Below are 20267 nucleotides of genomic sequence, written 5' to 3' on the forward strand. Positions count from 1 at the left end.
GGGCACCACCACTGGATTTATCAACAAGTTATTGCATGTACTGCGCGCTCACAAGCATCCGCACCACACAAAGGCTCTGACACACTTAGCTCTTGCCAACACACCATCACTTAAGGAGGGTTGACTGCCATGTTTCTAAAACACAGCCTTCATCATAACGAGATGCTCTGGATCAGTTCTTGTGAGGAAGTTCAAAGGCCCCTACCTTTGCAGTCGAGGACATCCGTCAATGTCAGCTATGATTAAGTCTTGAAAAATACTAATTTCTTGGGAAGACTAGACTAACGTCCTTGAAGGTCCAGCATGACAAATGTCCTGTATGGTCAGCGTCAATTCTTATCAGCGCCTCATTAAAAATGTAATGACCACATGAATATTTACCATGTTTAATTACTGATCTCTATTGCTATTCTGCCATGCCCTGCGCACTCTCTTCTTTTCTGGAGGGCAGTCTCTCAAATGCCTCCTTCCACCTTGATGAATATTGCAGAAGTCCAAGGAGTGTGAGCCATTGATGGAATCCACCTCAATCAGCAGGACAATCAATGGCATACACTCACATTTGCAAAGGCACTAATTGGCGGCAGTAAAACTCAGCAAGCTGCATAATTTACCCAAGAGAGAAATGGGAGAGGAGAGCTGGGAGATCAGCTCATTTGTAGCAGAGGTATTAAAAAACCCTGTTACTCTAAAATCACAAGGCCTTCAACAGGTGCAGAGGGGGCCAAGTCAAAGGCCAAATTATTAATACCTCTGCACATGAGGGTCAGTGAAGTACAAGCTATTGAAGGAGGATTTTTTTTTTTAGGAGAAGAAACACTGAAAAGCTTTTCACAGAAGGACAGGGGTCTTTTTGACCCTCATTGGCATTGACTGGCACTCTTATCTCTATCTATCTTTGTTATGCTGACAACTAGTACGAGCAACATTGTCAAGCACATGAGTAAACATCATTTGGTGAACATTTGTATCTTCAATATCCTATAAATAATTGATGAAAGAGGGCATAGAGGGCAAGGCCTCAAATTCCCCTGCAATAATATTTGCATTTTTCTCTGTTTATCTGATAAGGGGGTGAACAAGAGAGGAAGAGTGATTTACAAAGTGTGACCAAAGACGGCCCTGCACCGCATTTTTACATTAACACATTTTTGTCACGTCACAACTTTTCAAAAATCATTCACAATCTGCTTCAAGCAGCTGCAATGTTTTTTAATCTCTCTGTTGCGAGTACCTGTTGTTCAAAGAGTTACAGGGACGGACACACTATAATGAACGCCTGTGAAATTTATTGCAATCCAACAACTCTTGTAAGAAAGACTACACTGTGACACTTATAAGATTGTTCCAAAGAGACAGCGAAAATATTACAACTGAAACTTTTCAATAAAAAGCAGTTTGGTACAAAACTGCACCATAGTATTGAGGCACACATTTCTGACCCAGTTTGGGAACATCAGAAGCTCAAAAAGGTAGTAGCTGTTGTAAATATAACTGCTTATATGAAATTGTACAGGTTGTTTGACATGTAAAAGCACAAAAGGTTTAGTGAGGTCATGCATGCATGATACAGTTTTATTATACAACATACAGCAGATGTGTGTGATTTATGCATTTTTATCTGCTTGCTTCCTGTATTCACGCCTTTGGACATGACAGAACTCTCTATGCTTATTTAGGTTAAAAAAAAAGAAGAGAAAACTCCTTTAGCTGTGACTCAAGTGAATTGCTCTTCAAGTTGACACAATTTGTGTTGACAACACAAAGAATCTATCTGGGAAGATCCAACCTTTGCATCCTGTTTGATGTTATCTCCCTCGTTTGATCGCCAGACATGAAACAACACAAACACCTTGAACAGTAAAACAGGCACTTGAAAGGGACAATATTGTCAAAGACTCGGGACATATTGAATGACAGTTTTTCTGCTCTTTGAGGCCTTTACTCTATTTCTGGGCAGCAAGCTGATTTCTCCTCACTTTGTTTCAGATGTGAAGCTCCCGTGACTGTCACAATAGTTCTGACCTTGACATCACAAGTAGTTGCACGTTCATGGAGGAAATGCAGGGTGACTGTTGTGTCGCGGTGCTCAATAGGAAAAACATTATTAATGCAGGGATATGTGTGGAAAACATCTTTATTTCTAACAAAACAGAGGCTTCTGTATAGCATACTTGCGTATTCCAAGGCTTTTAGTTATTTAATGAAGAGCATGGGAGACTTTTTCTTTTCTTTTTTTTTTTTGCATTTTACCTGAGAATACAAATGCAATTTGTGTCAAAATTGAAATGTCACCACATCTGTCATAACAGTTAATGTGGTATTAAAGTTGAAATATACTCTATGCCATAAAAAAGTCTGGAAAAACTTGCAGGAAAAAAAAAAGCAGTCCACAAATGGTGTAAAATGCGCAGAAAAGTATCCAGCACTCATTCTGAATATTCTCAAGCTTCAAATCCACACACACAAAAGAAAAAAAGAGGAAAAAAAAGCTTGAAATAGTAGTGTTTTATTCATCTTTATGTAAATCCAGTCATTTACGGTTGCCTTAACAAATCAGGAATCAAGTGTGTCAACATCTAGCAGAGAAGAAAGTGCATATGGGAATTACAAAAGAACAGAAACAGAACAAAAACAGGCCGAGGGAGAAACTCTCCATCGATTAGATTAAGTCTACAAATCCTGACAAGGGTAGAATGAACATGTTTTTAATTGTCTGAAATCTCTATATGCTGTAGAAAGTTTACAGTTCTACTAAAACCCTAAGCTCAGCAAACTATTGTTCATATCTGAGTGACAGAGTGTGGAGGCTGAGCCCAGAGTTGGTTCACACCATAGAAAAATACCCTGGTTATTTGCATTTTTAACTGTACACTACTCAGTTTCTTTAGAACAGATGAAAAATGATCAACTCCTACCTACCGCCTTCTACTGCCCTTGGTTATAGGCCCAAGCCAGTTTTTTTCTTTACATCCTACACCACTAAGAAAGATAAATCCCTCACTGGACTGCTACATAGATAATGTTACAAGTTTATGCTCAAAACCAATATTAGGCTAAGTAAATCTCACACAGTATTTATTTATACGTATACAATATCGGATCAAATAATGGAAATATGGTATAACATAAACTCAGAGGAGATAAACATTTCTTTAGTAAATTATGGGTCAATTCCAGGTTGCTAATGGAGGGCAACTGCCTATGAACCACTTAAGGCACCGTTTCCTCTTACCTGTCATCACGGTGGTCGTGGTTAATGTATTTTGATATCGTGACCCAGGGTCTTTAGGTAAAGGCAACTTCTGTTTCAAACACGGATTGATTTCATTCTTTGCTGCTTCAAAATGATGCTCGGTCAAACCTAAATGCGCATGGCATTAAAAGCAGCATTGACCCCATGTCACAAAAAGGCTAATTTCAATGTCAGATCAACTGTAGCTGAAAAACACAAGATGAAGATCTTAATGTAAACATGCAGTTTTTTTGGGAAGTAATCAACACTGTTTTTCCTGCCATGAATTTTGTCGGGGGTTTCACTCATTCTGGCCTGAATCTTTCTTCTGTACCATGACGGTGTGCATGTTAAGTCACAGCAAAGAGCTCTGTCCTTCAAATGGAGCTTTGTCAACAGTTTCAGCACCTATGAGTCCACAAATGCCTTGAACGCCACACTGAACATAAAAATTTGGGCAAAATAAACATTACAGATTTCTCTAAAAGCTTCAAGTGAGCTCTGAAGACCTGGCAGTTCAGTTGTCTTCCAGACTGAAGCTGTGGCATGTTGTCTCCTGATCGCCAACTCTTGAGCAATCGCACCTCAGAAGTTGAGTTCAGTTTGAAAGATGTAAATACTGCAGAGGCCTGACTTGGGCATTGCTCAGGAAACCTTGGTTCTACAAACCCTTTTTAATCAATTATTCCGATTGCAAACAATTGTGGTATGACCACCGCTGAATGTCTCTTTTGGTTTAAACATGCAGTATTTTGGATCCTTTTCACATGTTCAAGACTGGATAGGCTGGATCTTCATGACCACTCCATCTCAGGTGACGCAGAGGACTTAAGATATAAGAGGCTTAACACTCTATCAACTGAGTAACACTTACTTAAAGTAGATATCAAGCACTTTTGGTGCTTTGCTGTGCACCAACAAACTGGTAACTCAAGGTTCTGGTCCTAGAAAGCAGAACGTGTTTTTGCATGTAATCTGATTTACTGATTTAATGTATGAGTGGTACAGCAGGTTTCTCACTTAGTTATAATAAGAAAAAAATACCAACTTTACTCAAATTATTAAAGTGGGAGATTTGCTTCAAACGAAACAGCTGATGGACTGGACCTTTGCCTGTGACTGAGTGGCTACATGTTCACATACATGTTTGAAAAGTGGATGACAAGCAAAAATAACTGAGCTGTAAATAATGTGCATTTGTGACTGTACATAAAAGGGCCGCTGTGTAGCTATGTTTGTCTGTTCATGTGTGTGTGTCTGTATGATCCAGCAGTAGCTACGAAGTGTTTGATGTGTTGGGGCTCCAGCCCATTTGATAAGCTCTCTCCAGGGTTCTCTTGCAGTCTTGCATCACCGTGCTGAAAACAATGTGAGGGTACTGGACCACCAGCCTCTCCACCGTCTCCTCGTTCACCTGCAAGACACACACGGACACAGTTAACATATATAAGATTTAACTCGATAGAGAAAAATTACAATCATTACAATCAGTCTTAACCCAAGGTCCAATTGCTCATTTGTTTTCCAGAGCTTTTGACCACATCACACAATCTTAAGCGTAGGTGTTCAAACTCACCATTATTATCCATAAGCACCAACAGGATTTCTTCTTCTTAAGAGAGTATACTTTATGTACTTTGTCTCACGCGTTTGCTCACGTCTGACATGTTCAGACTGTTTGATTACAATGTAACCAGTTTAAGGACAGGTTCACAATTCTTCAGGTCCGCTTGAAAATGATTGTGCCTTCGCAATGCGTTTCCAACAGAGGTGACTGGAGGGAGAAATCTGCAGTCCTCGTTCTGTGCAAAATTGTTTGCAGATTTCAGCAGTCTGAGTTAATCAAATCAAATGTGTATCTTATGAAGTTACTATCGTTTTAGTGCAGACTTCCTTCTTTCTGATTCCTCAGACACATTTTTCCACGCTGAGCTGCAGTGAAGGGAGAGTGACAGAGGAGGGAAATTTCATGCTAAAAAGACCATCGTTTTGGAAGGTCCCTCGTTTATGTGCTGAAGCTTCACATTAAATTCAAAAAAACAAAACAAAACTGAACACAACAGAACAAGCACTGTGGGCTTTGGCTGACCGGTTGTTTGAACTTTGGGTTACATGTTTTTAGTTGTTGTAGCTATTTCATAGGCATTTATCAAAACTGTAAAATTAGCAAATCCTACATCCTACAGCCCTGCATTAACACACTGACTGTATCATCATTCAGCATGTTATGATATCAACCAAACAAGGACTTTCTTTCAAGATCATCCAAAAATATTCATTCAGTACCAAAACAGATTTCCAGGGAGTCCTGATAAAAAGAAGCAAAGATCTTAAACTATATGAACGGAATAAATGTTTAATCTAAATTGAGTAACTGGAAAAATCTGTCAGCCGTCTCTGCATCACCCCATGATGCCTTATTAAGATAATCAGAAACCCAGATTGAATTGTTAGTGCCCTGTCAAAACAGCAATGTACTAGACTAATAGGTAGGATAGGCAATTTCTTAAACGGATACAGTGTATGCACTTTTGCACACATGCACACACAAATGAACTATGGCAGTGGGTTTAGCACAAGAGGACAGCTGAGCTCACCAGGCTAATGAGGCCTTCTTCTTCTCAGAGGACAGAAGACAAGCAGCTAATAGCCACTCCCGCACTTCTTTGCCAGTGTTAACACTCTGTCAGGCCATCACTGAGAGCCAAGAGTGAGAAAGCCTGAGAATCTGACAAAGAGCAGAGGCAGACTAACCCCGGAGACCTTAAGGGGTTAACCGCAACCCACCCAGAACCAACCCCCGCCCACCCGCAAGCATGACACTTTCCAGGGGAAATGATGTATAAACACTCACACACATGTTGAGCACACAGTCATCCGTTGTTGCCAAAGCAGTGACAAAGTGTTTCACAGTTTTCCCCGAGCTCATTGCCCGAGAGCCCTTTGGTGTCTTGTGTTTTCTGGAAGAAAAGTCTTGCATGGTAAGAGTTCCCTGGCACTCACTCAGGTTATGATCTGTTTCGGTTGTCGTTTTCCGTCTAATTTCTTCTTTCTCTTCATTGAACGCAATTTCTTTAAGTGGTGGGTATCAGCTATTCCTTGTCAAGCAGAGAAATTAAGAAAACATAGTCGGGAGCAAGGACAAAACCAGCAAAATCAGAGAGACCACCGACGCCTCTCAGGTCACAGAAGGAAGATGCACAGCTCAAGTGAATTCAATAAAACTAAAAGCCAAAACCAGCCTGTTAGCTTTCCCTTTGATTGCCAAGGAAGAAAACGCAAACTGGAGTTTGGGTTCTTGACGCCAGCACAGAGGCTTAACAAACTTTCATAATACCAATACAGGAAATATAAAATCAAGACCACAGGGTCATAAAGTCTTTGTTACTTTCATTCATTTTTTGTTTTTCTGATCAGACACTAAAATAAAATTCTGAGTTCCTTTCTTTCTGATTCTGAATTCCTGTTCTGTCTCAGCTCTCTCCAGTCGGTCAACAGAGACTGACAGGCGGCTTTTAAATTTAAAAAAACACTCTAACATGTCAACCACTAGAAAGGAGCATCAAATGGAGTGGAGATTGGGAAAATTCCAGCAACACTCATAACGTTTGGATTTATTAGTGTTTTGTGATTCACATTATTATTAAGAGACAGTGCAAGTAATCCAACAGCCTGACGGGTTTAAAGAACAAACCCCCACTTTCTCTCTTGTACTGAAAAGATCAAACCCCACGAGTGAAGCAATAATACTGACCACACTCGCGAAAAGCGGCAGACCTTTCAGATGTTTTATTCTGAATTCAAACAATCTTAATGTCTGCGCCTTATTCCAAACGATTTCACGAGATTGAAACTGAAACATCAGGTCCATGTGGACTGACGAGAAGGCTGTAAGCATGCAATATTTCATCACATTTTCCACACAGATTTGGCTTGTTTGACATTGTCGTCCGTTAACTACGTCATCTCCTTTGCCAATTTTCTAAATATTCTGTTAAAATTTGGGACTTTGACAAGCCGCTGTAACTGGCTACATCCGTCAGTGAGGCTGAGGTAGCCTGGGTTATTCTTCAGGCTGTTATTTTCTTAGATGATGCATATTTGTTTTTTTTGTTTGTTTTTTTTTTTTAAATTCGCCCTTTTGATAAAAACAAACAAAAAACCCCCACTGTTAAATAACTCCTGGCAAAGGTGATAAATTAAGTCAATTTTAATAATAAACAGCGGTTCTCAGAGGCAAGAATTAATGGAGTCTCTTCTCTTCCCCTTGCAGGATTTGACCCGGGTGCCTGACCATCCTGAATCATGAATTCAGAGCTTTTCATAGACTGTCTGCTCTGTCGACTCTTGGATCCTTTTCAACAAATTTAGCAACTGGCTTCAAATAGTGATCATTAGCTTTTATGTGATGTTGGATCACCCTCTCACCTGCTTTTAAATTTAAAAAAGAATTTTTTTTGGGGGGGAGGGGGGGGGGCATTTGATGCTTTTATGTAGCTGCAGTGGAGAGATGACAGGAAACAAGAGAGAGAGAAAGATGTGATAAAGGTGCTCGTGTTCATGTTCAGCATCTTGAGCCACAGGGATGAGCCTATGCCTGCCCCCCCCCAAAAAAAAACACCTACAGCTTGCCTACAAAGATGGTCACCACATGTTGCCTTCCCCCAAAAAAAGTGGGAGCAGGAGAGCAGCTTAACCGAGGCCTCCAAAAGCTGCTGCCACAGAGCGAAGTTAAGTTTGTTATGACACATGACTCAGCCTCATTAGCAGATAAAATGACAAACCCCTGATTGCCTTCACAACATATTATGCTATATTCTTGAAAAGAGAATGTAACATCCCCCAGCTCGTTAATCAGGGCTTAATTACAATTATAACAGATCTAAAGAATAGACCTATCAAACTGATGTGAGGCTATAACATTCATTAATGTTAATTTAGTGCAGCTCCTCTTGCTGAGCAAACACAGCACACACAAAATGGCTCCCAATCAAAACGCTGAATCATTTCCTAATTGCTGGTTGCAGCAATGCTAAATGTATGAGCTGTGACAAGATCACTTTGATGGAAATCATGAAAAGACTAACTATTGCACTGACCTGTGCTGCTCCTGCTGATAGTACTGCACACATGCAGGAGGAAAACTTGCAAATCATTCAGTGTTTTAATGATGCTTCTTTTTCTTTTAAAGTTTTCAAATGTAATTACTGCCACATAGAACAGAAATGATTGGAATTCAAAAATCTGATTATTGCACAGGCTAGAGCCAATCAAGATTGATGAAGACATAAAATGATTATGCTATCAATCAAATCAAAGCTTGCAGAAATCTGAAATTGTTACACAGAAAAGTCCTTGTACCTGGTTTGAGATTTATATTTTAACTAACTGGCATGTTGGAATGATGAATTTTTTAAACAACTTATTGCTGGCGGACAGAAAATCTTGCTTACAGAAAATCAGTTGACGGAGGCATTTATACATCGTAGCCAGCGTTAACTCTCGTCCACTGCACAAAATGAAAACCAGAGTTACTGTTAGTCTTTTCAGGAAGAAAAACAACAGCCCTGTGTAAAAGAAATCCACAGCTACAATCCTTCTCTTTCCCGAACAAGGCTGCGTGCCCTTTGCATGGCCCTGTGGTATGTTGACCGAGATGTGATGACATCACCACACCTGCTTGGTATTTGCGGCTCCTAGCTGATGCTAGACATGAAGGTCAGTCCAAATGCTGTGGGTAACTGGCTGGCAGAGAGGGGGGTCCTCTGGTTACAACAGTTGTGCCACTGTCTTTATCAAACCAGTGATTCAGCTGTTTCCTCCCAGGGTGAAATTTTGTTACTGGGCAAAACTGTGCTTAACGATATTTTGTTGCTAGGCAACATAAGCTTAAAAATGATATCAGAAAGCACAGGGGTCTCTGGTGATTGAACAGTGCTTTGGATATATGTCTCTGGCTCTTTTTTTTTTTCTACCCCATACAGTCCTGATCCAGTGAACTGTACTGCACAACCCCTCCTCTGCTGCCAAGTCTGTAGGAGAGCCATATGATAGAGCAGATCACTACTCACTGATGATTCTAATCTTTGAGAAGCATCTGGGAGCGCAGCCACAGCTATCTGGAGCGAGGCCTATACTTATGATATTTTCCCCCATTTTAACTTCAAAGATGCTGCCCTGTAGATCTAAGGGCGGTGTAATGCATGCTGACGGGTAATGTGCTGCTGTCAGGGTTTACAAGAGGGCGAGAGGAAGAGAGAGATGAGGGGAAAACAAAAAGATGTATGTCTGATATGCTGTTTGGCAAATGCTGCTATTTGAACATGCTGAACAGTAAATAGCTTATAGGGCTTTGTGTGTGTGTGTGTGTGTGTGATAGAGCCTGTCAACAACTGCTCCTCTACTTTTACAAGTGACGGCTGAAGATGAGTGATGGCGAGTACCCAAGCTGACCTCTGCTCTCACTCTTGGCGTGATCTCACATCCTCTCTTTCTTAACAGCGAGCTCTTTTTTCAGGAGCTTTCTCTCTTTTTTTTATCTTCTGATGCAAATGCACTCTATCACCGCGTAAAATATACATTTACCGCAAACGCTGGGCGGCAGGGCCTTCCCCCGGCAAGAAGCACTGTAAAACACGTCGTAAAGATGACTAATGCAGCAGCAGCAGTTCACATTCTCAGCGGAGAAAAAGAAGAAGAGGGTCGTAAATCGATAATCAGATACACAAACACGAAGATGCATATCATATTAGACCGGCGTGGTGAGAACACCCTCGGAGTGCTCCTAGCAATCAGGGGAGGGAAATCGAATAAAAGGATAGGGAGAAAGTTTAGGAAATAGAAGGTTAAAAAAATATGGCCTCTGCCTCCCTCTGAATATATCAAACCCACTGAGCACTGTAGCGCACGCAGCAACAATGACTGTAAAAGAAAAAATCAAACAAGTTCAGAACCAAATTTAAATGAACATGCATGCAGATATCAGAAAACAAAGATATGTTCAGTGGATGCTTTTCCCCCAACTATTCCTTTTTATTTCCTTTAAATCCAGCACAGGCCTTTAGAGTTGTTGTTCTTTTTCTTCTTCTTTCCTCCCATTTTCTTTGGCCATGTGGCAGCCATTGCAAGTCCCAGACCCATAAAGAGAGACAAATACCCCCCGTTCCCTGTCTTCTCCCATGTACAGAGTGTATCAGTCAACCAGTAAATACATTTAGGGTAAATGTTTAAAAAGCCTGCTTGGACAGAAGAAGAATGCAGTGCATCAGGTCTTAGTAAAAGGCAGCTTAAGCAAGCCTGGATTTAAACAAACCAGATTTACAGCCTTCTTTAAACTGCCCAGAGAAAAATCCCCAGTTGTAAAGTTTCTAAACAAGCAACTGGACAAGTGAAAGATAGTTCTTCATCACTGATAAGAGGGAGAAGAATGAATAGAAAAGAAAAAAAATAAAACAGAGGATTTCACAAGTGTACAGAAAGAAAAGAGGTCGCCACAAACTTCTGAAGGATTCAATATTTCTAAATGAACTATTGATGCATTGGCTTGGAAGCTTAAGGAATAGTCTGCTCTTTACTGAGGAAAGCCTGAGCTCAAACATTTTGATTTAGTCTAAGAAAGCCAAGCGACCCACACAGAAATCTGCAGTGCAAGGCTCTGAATGTGCTTTTAAAATCCAGGTCAGGCACCGCTTGCGACAACCAAGGTCTGGTTGGGCTCACACACCCTCATCCCTGCACAATATCAGACAGGAGCAGAACTGAAAAGCAGGGTGTCAGTGCATATGCTCGCACACTCTCTCTCACATACACACACACACACGGAGGAATTGGGGCTCGACTGAACAGGGTCAGAGAAAGAGGTTCTGGAGGCCAGGTTTGTAAACCCCACACTCCATCACGCGTGACAAAGGTAACTAAAGGAATGTGCACGCAGCTCAGCCCAATCCCTCTCTCCACGCCAACCTTCTTATCTCTGCAGGAAAAACATTCCATAACTCAAGAGGCTTTCCACAATTTATTTGTTAGTCTAAGAGAAGAAAACACGGTAAAACACTATCACAGCTAACATCTATTAGGTAGAACTAAGGTTAATAAAAATGGAAGGTGTTGAGGTGACACGGCGGACTTATGTTTGATGTTCTGGTAGCAATCATACTGATAACAGTCCGTTTATTTTGCATTTAATACCTCAAATGAAGTGCTGTATTGGTAAAACAAGCCAAACCAAAGCATGAAATCTGGAGAAGGGAAAAACATTTACAGTAAGTAACATTATGTTATTGCATGATCATAAAAAGGTGGTGCGTCATACCCAGGGGATTAGAAAGAAGTGGATTTGAAGCAAGATGAATAGAGTGAACTTCAAAGTAGCCTGCTAGAGTTAACCACATTTTGGATGGGGTGCAATTATCTTCAGGTCCCTTTTGGACACAATCTGACTGCCCTCAGGTTCCTTTCAAATTATTTATATCAATTAATATTAATTTAATTAAGTCAAACTGGGTCCATGTGGGTTTATCACAGGTCTGTTTATGACCGGGTCCAGCATTTTGAAGCATGCACACTGAATCTGACAAGCAGATATCAAACCGCAGTAAAAATAAATTGAGCTGTCGAAGGTACGAGCTTAGCGACAATAAACATTATAATAGTGGACATTAGTCACACAGATGCATTTGTTAAAAACACAAAGACAGAAAACAGAAAGAACAGAGGAGAGAGAAAGAGACAGAGCTGTCCTGACAGAATGACAAACACAGAGAGAAGAGATGGAGACAGAGATTGTGAGTTCATGTTTCTGCTACAGGCCAAAGTCACTGGGTGGAGTACAGGAAGATAATAAGAGAATTGTTGCATGCCCCGTTAACTAAAACCACTTCTTCGGCTACAAATGGCAAACAGCACAATGCACTAAGGTGGGTACACACACACAAAAACACACACACAGATCTCCCGAGAATATAGGAAATTCCAGAGCAGCTTACCGGAGGTCAGACACAGGCAGAATTCCTTAAAGATAATCACTGAGCTACAGTGTTTAATTTTTTGCCTCGCATGACTGTGACCGTGTTCTTCTGAATAACTAGAGAACAAGGACAGCTTGACCCTGTCCTTTTCAAAGCTCACCATGATATACAATTCATACTGACTCTTTATAGTGAAGAGAGCTTGTGTTAGATTTGTGGAGCTGCCAAAGTTACATGCCATAATCCATAAGCAACACTTTACATGTGGACAACATCTACCGTGGAGTGATAATTCAGAACTGTCTTAATTCTGAAGAAATAAATAAGGACACTGCATCTAAACTCACGCTCTTCAGTATTTAAAAGCTCATTGAGTAACAGTGCGTACACAGATTCTAGTCTTTAGTTCTGTTCTCAGTCAGTTCAAGCACAAACCTTGACAGCATGATAAATCTCTCTCTTTGTTTTCAGGAAAATTGAAAATATGAAAATTGTTCTTTTTCTCAAATGTTCACAGACAATTCACAGGTCATAGGAATGCTATTCCTGGCTACACACTTTGTGCTCTGCAAAACAGCAAAACTTACTCAAATCATTTACAACCACTTTTTTGTTTCCAATCAATTATAAAGCTGGACATTAATCAAAGGCTTGATCGATACCCCCTACAAAAATTTCCAAAGCTCATCTGAATGTATAAAATTTGCCCGCACATAACATTCGGTGAGGGAAGCTAACACTGTCATTAGCATTAAACAGCCAATTCATCACCAACACAGTCAGACACTGAGTCTGCAGGCTAAAAAGGAGCTGTGACCACCTGCTGTCTCTCTCAATGTTTCAGAGAAGCAAAAAACATATTGAGCCAAACTTTAATTATTGCCCAAAAACATATCAGCATTGGCAAGTCTGCATATCCGGGCCACACCGCGTCTTGTCTATGGCTCCATGAGATTATGTTGACCTCCACTGTGATGAGTAAACAGCACCAGATGAGGAAGGAAGAGGCAGACAAGACAGGAGGGCAACTTGAATGAACTAATTGAATGAACAAAAGATGTGGGCAGCATTCAAAATTCAAACAACCTTGACTGTCCTTGCTACGAGGAGGGTAAGGGAGGGAGAAGCAGAGAGACAAAAAGAGTGAAGAGGGGTTTAAAAAAAATAAAAAAATAAATAAAAAAATTGAGGACACGATGGAGAGGAGGCAAAAACATGAGTCTATCGGTGAGCCAGGTGCAGGTCAGGTTCATGTGTGTGTGTCCAGCAGATTTTGGTTGAAGGGCAATCTTAAGATCCTCTTCAGATATTCAGTGAACTCTGTCAGTGTCTCACTTTATTTTACCCTCTCTCCTTCACTGTCCCTTGCTCTTGCCCTTTAGAAACAAGATGAAGGGATGATCGGGAGGCGGCTTCGGTTAAGACTGCCAATCAATACAGTTCTGCTGTGTGGGATGAGACTCCAAGATTACGCTGAAAATCACAAACGGCAAATGAATCTTTCAAACTACTTTATCGCCTTTGAACATTCAAGTCTGACCAAAGCTTGGAAAATAAGAACCAGAGAACCTGTCTATCTTACACTTGATGCTGTGCAAGCTGTATCTTTTCTTCTAATTCCCTTTCACTTTAGAAGCCTTTAAACTAGGAATCCCTGCTGTTCACAATAACAACACTCATCAAAGAAAGTTTTGCTGAACTCCCAAACTCTCATTTCCTAAACGAGACTTAAAATGCTTCTTAACTCTTCCCTATGCTTCATCTTTGTTTTCCTCACTCCAAACCTCCAGGCCCTGAACAATTAGGCCCTTGTTTATGTCTGCAAATTGCTGTGCCGTGCCTATCTGTGTATAGTCCCCAGCAGCTGGATGCACCAGTGGAACGACCATATTGATTGGGATGTCTGCTCTTTTAACAAGGTCTGTCTGGTTGCTCTATCTGGGGGTGCAGCGGTGCTCATACCTGTTCCCCAAACGTCGCTCCACCTCAGCTCAGGTAATGGGAGCACGCTTCAAAACTGCTTACACAAAACGTTTATTTGGTGTGCCATTTGTAAAGGAAATAGCCAACATTCACTTTGTTTCCTTTCATGTAATTTTACCTAAATTTTCTGTTGTTTTTTTTTTGAGTCATTTGTTAAATCAATCTTTCATTTTTTTTTCCCTCAAGGCCACCTCTCCTTTTACTTCTCCTCAGTTACTATGATAACTCTTACTCTCTCGACCAGCTGTCCCTGAAGGGGCCAGTAGCAGTCAGTGTCATTATTTTCCTAGTCGGGCTTCGTGCTGACTGTGTGAGTTTGCTCCTCTTTCTGTTTCACAACCTGGACTGCCCATTTGTTTTCACTCTAATGAAGTAGTGGAAAAGACGGAGGGGGACGGTAGATGAGGGGGTAGACGAGAGGATGGGGGAAAGTGAAAAAGATGTCAGGAATGAAGAGGAGGACAAAGACAAACAAAAAAGGCAAGGAGACGGAATGGACAAGAGGATGAGAGGGAAAACGAGGTACGTTTGAGCAGGCTGTGAAAATGCTTCAAACAGTCCACTGAGGCCAAGCAGAGATTAAAATCCTCAAAGTGATACATCACAACAGAGAATGAACGCCGTAAATGTTCACAGGGTGGCCAAGAGGGCCCAAGAAAACGGTGTCAAGATAAGGAATGCAATGACTTACACTGTTCACCACTGGATCCCCGTTCCTGTGATTGGACTTCATTTTGTGGTTAGCCCAAAAAGCTCTAAATGTTTCAGCATCAGCATCTGGTGAATTTGTGTGAGTTTGGCATGTTTATGTGCATTTGTGTTTCTGCGTCTCTGTGTCTGCCCAGTCCAAAGAGCAGAATGTTGTTATAACATTGCTATAATTCTAGTTGAAAATTACCTCTGACGCCATTGCGAGTTTCACCACCCGAAAAGCATAGCCGGGACTAATACATAATGTTCCATTGTGTTTGTCTAAGTGTAGAAAGATGAATTCCTCCCACAGAGAGGATCTAACATTTAACAGTAGTCTCACTGGGGAGTCGGGCTTCTTCGAGATGCACGCACTGGCACATGTGAGCAAAAAATAAAATAAAAATCTGATTTTCAGAAGATTAAGGCACTTTTCCTTGAGTCTTTCAGCTGAATACTTCAAAAGCCTGGCACAGAGTCACAGCTGAAAAAGGGACAAAATGAATTGATTTGATTATTTTTGGGTGAGTCTGGATCAATCGCATTCTTTCTTCTCGTCAGAACGGGGGTCGTTCGGCCCTGAGGGCAGACGGGTGTAATCATTTGAGGCTGGTGGAGCACGGCATTTGCCCAGGCCTGGAGGGGTTCTGATTTCAATGCTCCATTATGAGCTGCGTTAACAGCAAATAACATAAATTCCTCTTGGAGAACACACACAGTTACAGACAGACACGTTGCATTTGAGCACGTACAAACACAATGAGACGGAAAGGAAATCCTTCAGACAGACTCGCTGCGAAGTAAAGAGGAAAGAAAAAAAGTCAAACGTGCACATTCCATAGGATAGGAACTTATAGTACATCGCTCTGCTACTGAGAGGAGAGTCTAAATAAGAAAATATCCTGACAATCAAATAGACTTCATGCAGATCGGTGCTCGTGGCAGGTCTATGTTTGCACAGAGTGGAAAAAAAATATATATGTTTATACACACATATATAAAATTCTACATATCAGTCCAAATGGCAGTGGACACACCATTCAGGCTGCCTGGCAGTAAAATGTATACAGTACGGAAGCACGTTTGTATAAACTGTGACGGAGGAAATCGATCCTTCAGAAAGCTCCACACGAGGAGAGCCAGATGGATCCTGTTAACAGTTCTTAAATGAATTCTACACTTTCAAAGTCCTGTGACATTCGGGGAAGTTGTTACATTACAATTCCCAGCATTTTGACAATTCCAAACAAATTTACACAGGACTGAGCTGTGCTGCTGAGGCGGAGGGTTGACTGGGCTGTCCGCACTATGTGTCAGGGTTATCACAACACTGTATTTGTCTGAAACTGACAGGACCAACTCTGAAACTTAACTCCACATCAGTTTGTGTGGAAGGAAACTTCAGGGGGCAGAAGGAAAAAAAAAAAAGGGAGGGAGAGAAGAAATAACAGAGAGAAAATCAAACCATGATTTATTTTAAATAGCCAAATGTAGGCTGCAGACCTGAACATATGTAAGACAGACTTAGCCTGGTCCGAACGGTGATTAGGCTGTAAAAGGTAAGGAGGATGTCTGTTACTGTTACTGTCTGTTTTGTTTTTTTTTCTACCACCATGTTGCATTTGTTTGCACTAAATTTCTGCAACATACACATCCTGAATGGAAACCAAGCAATGCCCTTGTACGGGAAATATTAACTTTGGAGTATTTGCAATATGTCCAAAACACTGTCAACACAGCTCTCACAAGAAATAATCACTTGCCAAAGCCGACCAAAGTGTGCAAGTGTGTATAACATAACACTTTATTTTTGCAGTGCAAACATTCACGGTTGGTTGGCAAAGCAAAATTAATTCGGGTTGGGGCCACTGTCAATGACCCCTTAGCTACAGTATGTGGCTCGGAGAGTAAATGGTTGATGGGTAAATATTGAGATGGTTCGTCAAGTGTGTAGATCCTCAGGCTGAGCTAAATAAATGAGGGTTGTTACAGGTCAAGCTAAGACCAGTTACAATCTATTAAGCTCAGTCGTATAAAAATACCACCCAAATCTAATAGACAACACATTCCACAGCAAAATAGTTTTGCCTAGAATCACCTCCTCATGTTTTATCACAGAAAATAACCTTCAAGACAGTTCTTGATCAAAGTATGAGCTCAGAAAAAATAAGCTCTTCACTAGAAAGAGTACAGCTGAGCTTTCCACGTTGGTCATTCACGCTGTCAACACCAAGCGGGAGAAAGAAATCCACAAACTGATACATGGAGAAAGCACAGCTATGCCTTCATTTTAAACAATGGAGAATTTAATAAAATGAGACATGAGGAAAAAAAATCAAACTGATTTGTCAAAATAAAGAAGAGAAGCTGTGGCTGAGAGAAATCTAAAGTTAAGTAATTTGCACAAGACTTTGATTATGTGGGAACCTTGTGGAATTGAGAGTTATCCCCGAGCTTCTGCGTTTTCCCAGAACTGCATTAAGCGCAGAGATGAGATTAGTTTGCTTCGAGATTGGATTGGACATGCCTCCGGATCTTACTGCTGTGATACACAAATAAAGCATGATACAACTCTGCTAGAGGATGAATTGTCAAATGCAAATGAGAAAAAATAAAAAAAAATCACGACCAAACTGAATGCACAGCCCATACCAAAAACAATTTCACTAAGTACTTGATTTGATTCATTTAAGAGAGACGACGACAGACTACAAAACTATTTAAAATGTTTCAGCAAGCAGTGGTCAGAGGACTAATATCTTATAGCTGGTCCACAAATGACTGTTAAAGATCCCCTTCACATGTGTGAAGACATACATAAAAAATTACCACATTAAAATCCATTTATTCTTCATCAAAAATTCTTCAATTAATAATAATAATTTTGCAATTAATTTTGCAACTGCTGGACACAAGATGTCTCATCCTTTACCATTAACTTCATGCATTTTGAAGTGTGTAAGTTGAATATCGAACCAGGATCAGCTCACAAATCAGAATTTTAGTCCCACTTCTTAAAATCAGACATTCACTTTCAGCAGTGAATGTAAAAACAGCCCAGGAGTCTGACTATACTGCCAGACTGTGCACATACACAATACTGCACACTGAAACTCAAACTTTCAACAGTAGGAACAAGAAGAAAAATGCACTTTTGACTGGTTGGAGGACTTTAAGTTGGATTTTCTACTAAATGTAGTGTGTAAGTGAAGCAGAAGTGTGGCCAACGGGCCAAAGAGCCATTTCAATGACAGAAATTAGACAACGGCCAAAAATGACCTTGTCACAGCGACCTTTCTCATTATATCAAAAGTTGCATGCAAGCAAAGTTGCAGGTTGTTTTTGGAGAGGGCCATCAGCTTCAGTAAATGCCTAAATATAAAACATGTAAAAAAAAAAAAAAAAAATCTAATTAGATGTCTGATGTCTGACAGATAAACAGAAGCACAGATCTTTGGTTGAGGCGACTGAAGAATCTCGAGGACAGCAGGAGGGGCAGGAGGTCCGAGGGATGAGGAGGTGGTGGGGAGGAGGCAGAGCATTGTCACTGCTGCCCCGGGGCTGACTTGTAGATAACCACAGTTCCCCTGGTCTGTCTCTGCCTCTCACCTTTTTACCTCTTTAGCTCGCTCTCATTTTCGCCGTGACCTCGGTAATAACAACCCATTTCTGTTTATTTGTTTCCCTCTGAGCGAACTCCGTATTACCCCCATCCCTCTCTCTGTCTCCTCCTGAAACCTGACCTCATCTACTGTAACTCCCTTTCTCGCCTAACATAATGAAAAACAACATCAACAACAACAAAGAAAGAAGCTGCTGTGGGCTGATCTTTTTTCCCCACACAAGCCTAACAAATCCTCACCATTAAACTACATGAGGTTCATTTGCAATGCTAAACACAATTTTAGGGGCGCGGAAGAGAGAAGACAGAGAAATGGGTGAAGGGGGCAAGCATGCAGTGAATTAATTCTGTGGTTCAGAGCTGGTAATGTATCTGACCTTGGAAACTGTCAAAATCTTCTCTCTGCTCTATTCACACTCCATTACGACTCTAATAGCACCAATTACTGCTTTATTTAGCTATGTCATCCCCGAATTCCCCCTTCAGGGCAGAGGGAGAATAATTATTTATCTTTCCATCCTCCAGGCTAAATTATAAGTGTGAATATGACATGTGAAGAGAAAGATGGATAGAAAAATAAGAGCAGAGCGATGCGTGGATGTGTTCGTCGCAAGGGCAGGAGCATGAAAGCACACGGTGGAGAGGAACTAAGAAAAACTGTCATTTCGGTAAAGATGTAGGTCATTCCAGAACAGATTTTTATTAGCATGGCTGTAGATATCGATTGTTGGGTCACTGAGTCGGCGAGGCAGGAGGGGAGGACTAAATGAAAATGGAATCTAAGTGATCACCTGCTATGTAATGCAGTTACTCTTTATTACTCCAAGATAAATATGATAGATACACATTCATGTCCGCAATAATGTGAATCGAGTACACCGCTTCATCACTGAGACCCTACATATGGGGTCACCGTCAGATCCTCATACCTTTTAATTTTATTACAGCATAAATAGATAAATATGATACACTGATGTTCTCGTCGCACTTAACGATCTCCGGGCAGGCATTTTTATCAGAGAAATCCATAGGGTCAACCTGGAGGCCACGACACACAGATATCACTGATTTTATAATGAAGAAATAAAAATGATGAGTTCCTAACCTGGTGAAAGGCCTTGACTATAAGTCAAAATATCTCCTCCCTTCTTTGCTTCCCTGCCAACTTCTACTTGCAATTTTTTACTGCTCGGCAGAGAGCTTTTACATTTGTTCAGCCCAGAACGCAAATGTAAAATGTTAGCCTAAACCTGAGAACAAAAGGCTGATTAAACCATACTGTTACAGTCACCATATGGAGGCCCACCAGCAGTGGGATCGCGGTCTGTTGTACACCAAGCTACGGTACAACACACCAGGCTGTACAACATCAGCACAGACTAAAACCTGTAGGTTAAGGCAGCTGCTCGCTTTCCGTTCCTTGTCTGCCCTCATCCCACTCATGTCAGGCTGAATGATCCCATGCTAAGTGGATGCATGTGCGTGTGGTAGGAGTTCCACCAAACCAACTGATGAGGTGCCTCCCCCAGGTTAGGGAATGAATGAGTAAGAGGCCAGATGAGAGTTTAAGGGTGACTCTGGATAAGCCATCCCTCACACCCAGAGGCATCTCAAAGTTTGTACAAGAGGGGTCATTATGTCACTTCATCCAAGAGGTTGAATCAAACGTGATCACACAGACATACTGGGGGCACAGGTGGCAGTGGCTTAGCTACCTCACACACACATCATACACACACACATCATACATTTCACTCTGCACTGTCTCTTG

At 41.1% G+C, this 20267-nt stretch overlaps 1 protein-coding gene across 1 annotated transcript in view; it reads right to left on the reverse strand.

Annotated features, from left to right (window-relative positions):
- Nucleotides 1–2492: 2492 nt before the first annotated feature.
- fbxl17 (F-box and leucine-rich repeat protein 17) overlaps nucleotides 2493–20267 on the reverse strand; it is a 200032-nt gene continuing 182257 nt past the window's right edge. Inside the window, exon 11 of the mRNA XM_046387748.1 lies at nucleotides 2493–4649. Within this exon, the coding sequence (XP_046243704.1) occupies nucleotides 4512–4649 (138 nt within the window). The 3' untranslated portion in view covers nucleotides 2493–4511. The remainder of the gene's footprint in view (nucleotides 4650–20267) is intronic.

The sequence above is a fragment of the Scatophagus argus genome, chromosome 4 (genome assembly GCF_020382885.2).
Source record: "Scatophagus argus isolate fScaArg1 chromosome 4, fScaArg1.pri, whole genome shotgun sequence".
Lineage (NCBI taxonomy): Eukaryota > Metazoa > Chordata > Actinopteri > Scatophagidae > Scatophagus > Scatophagus argus.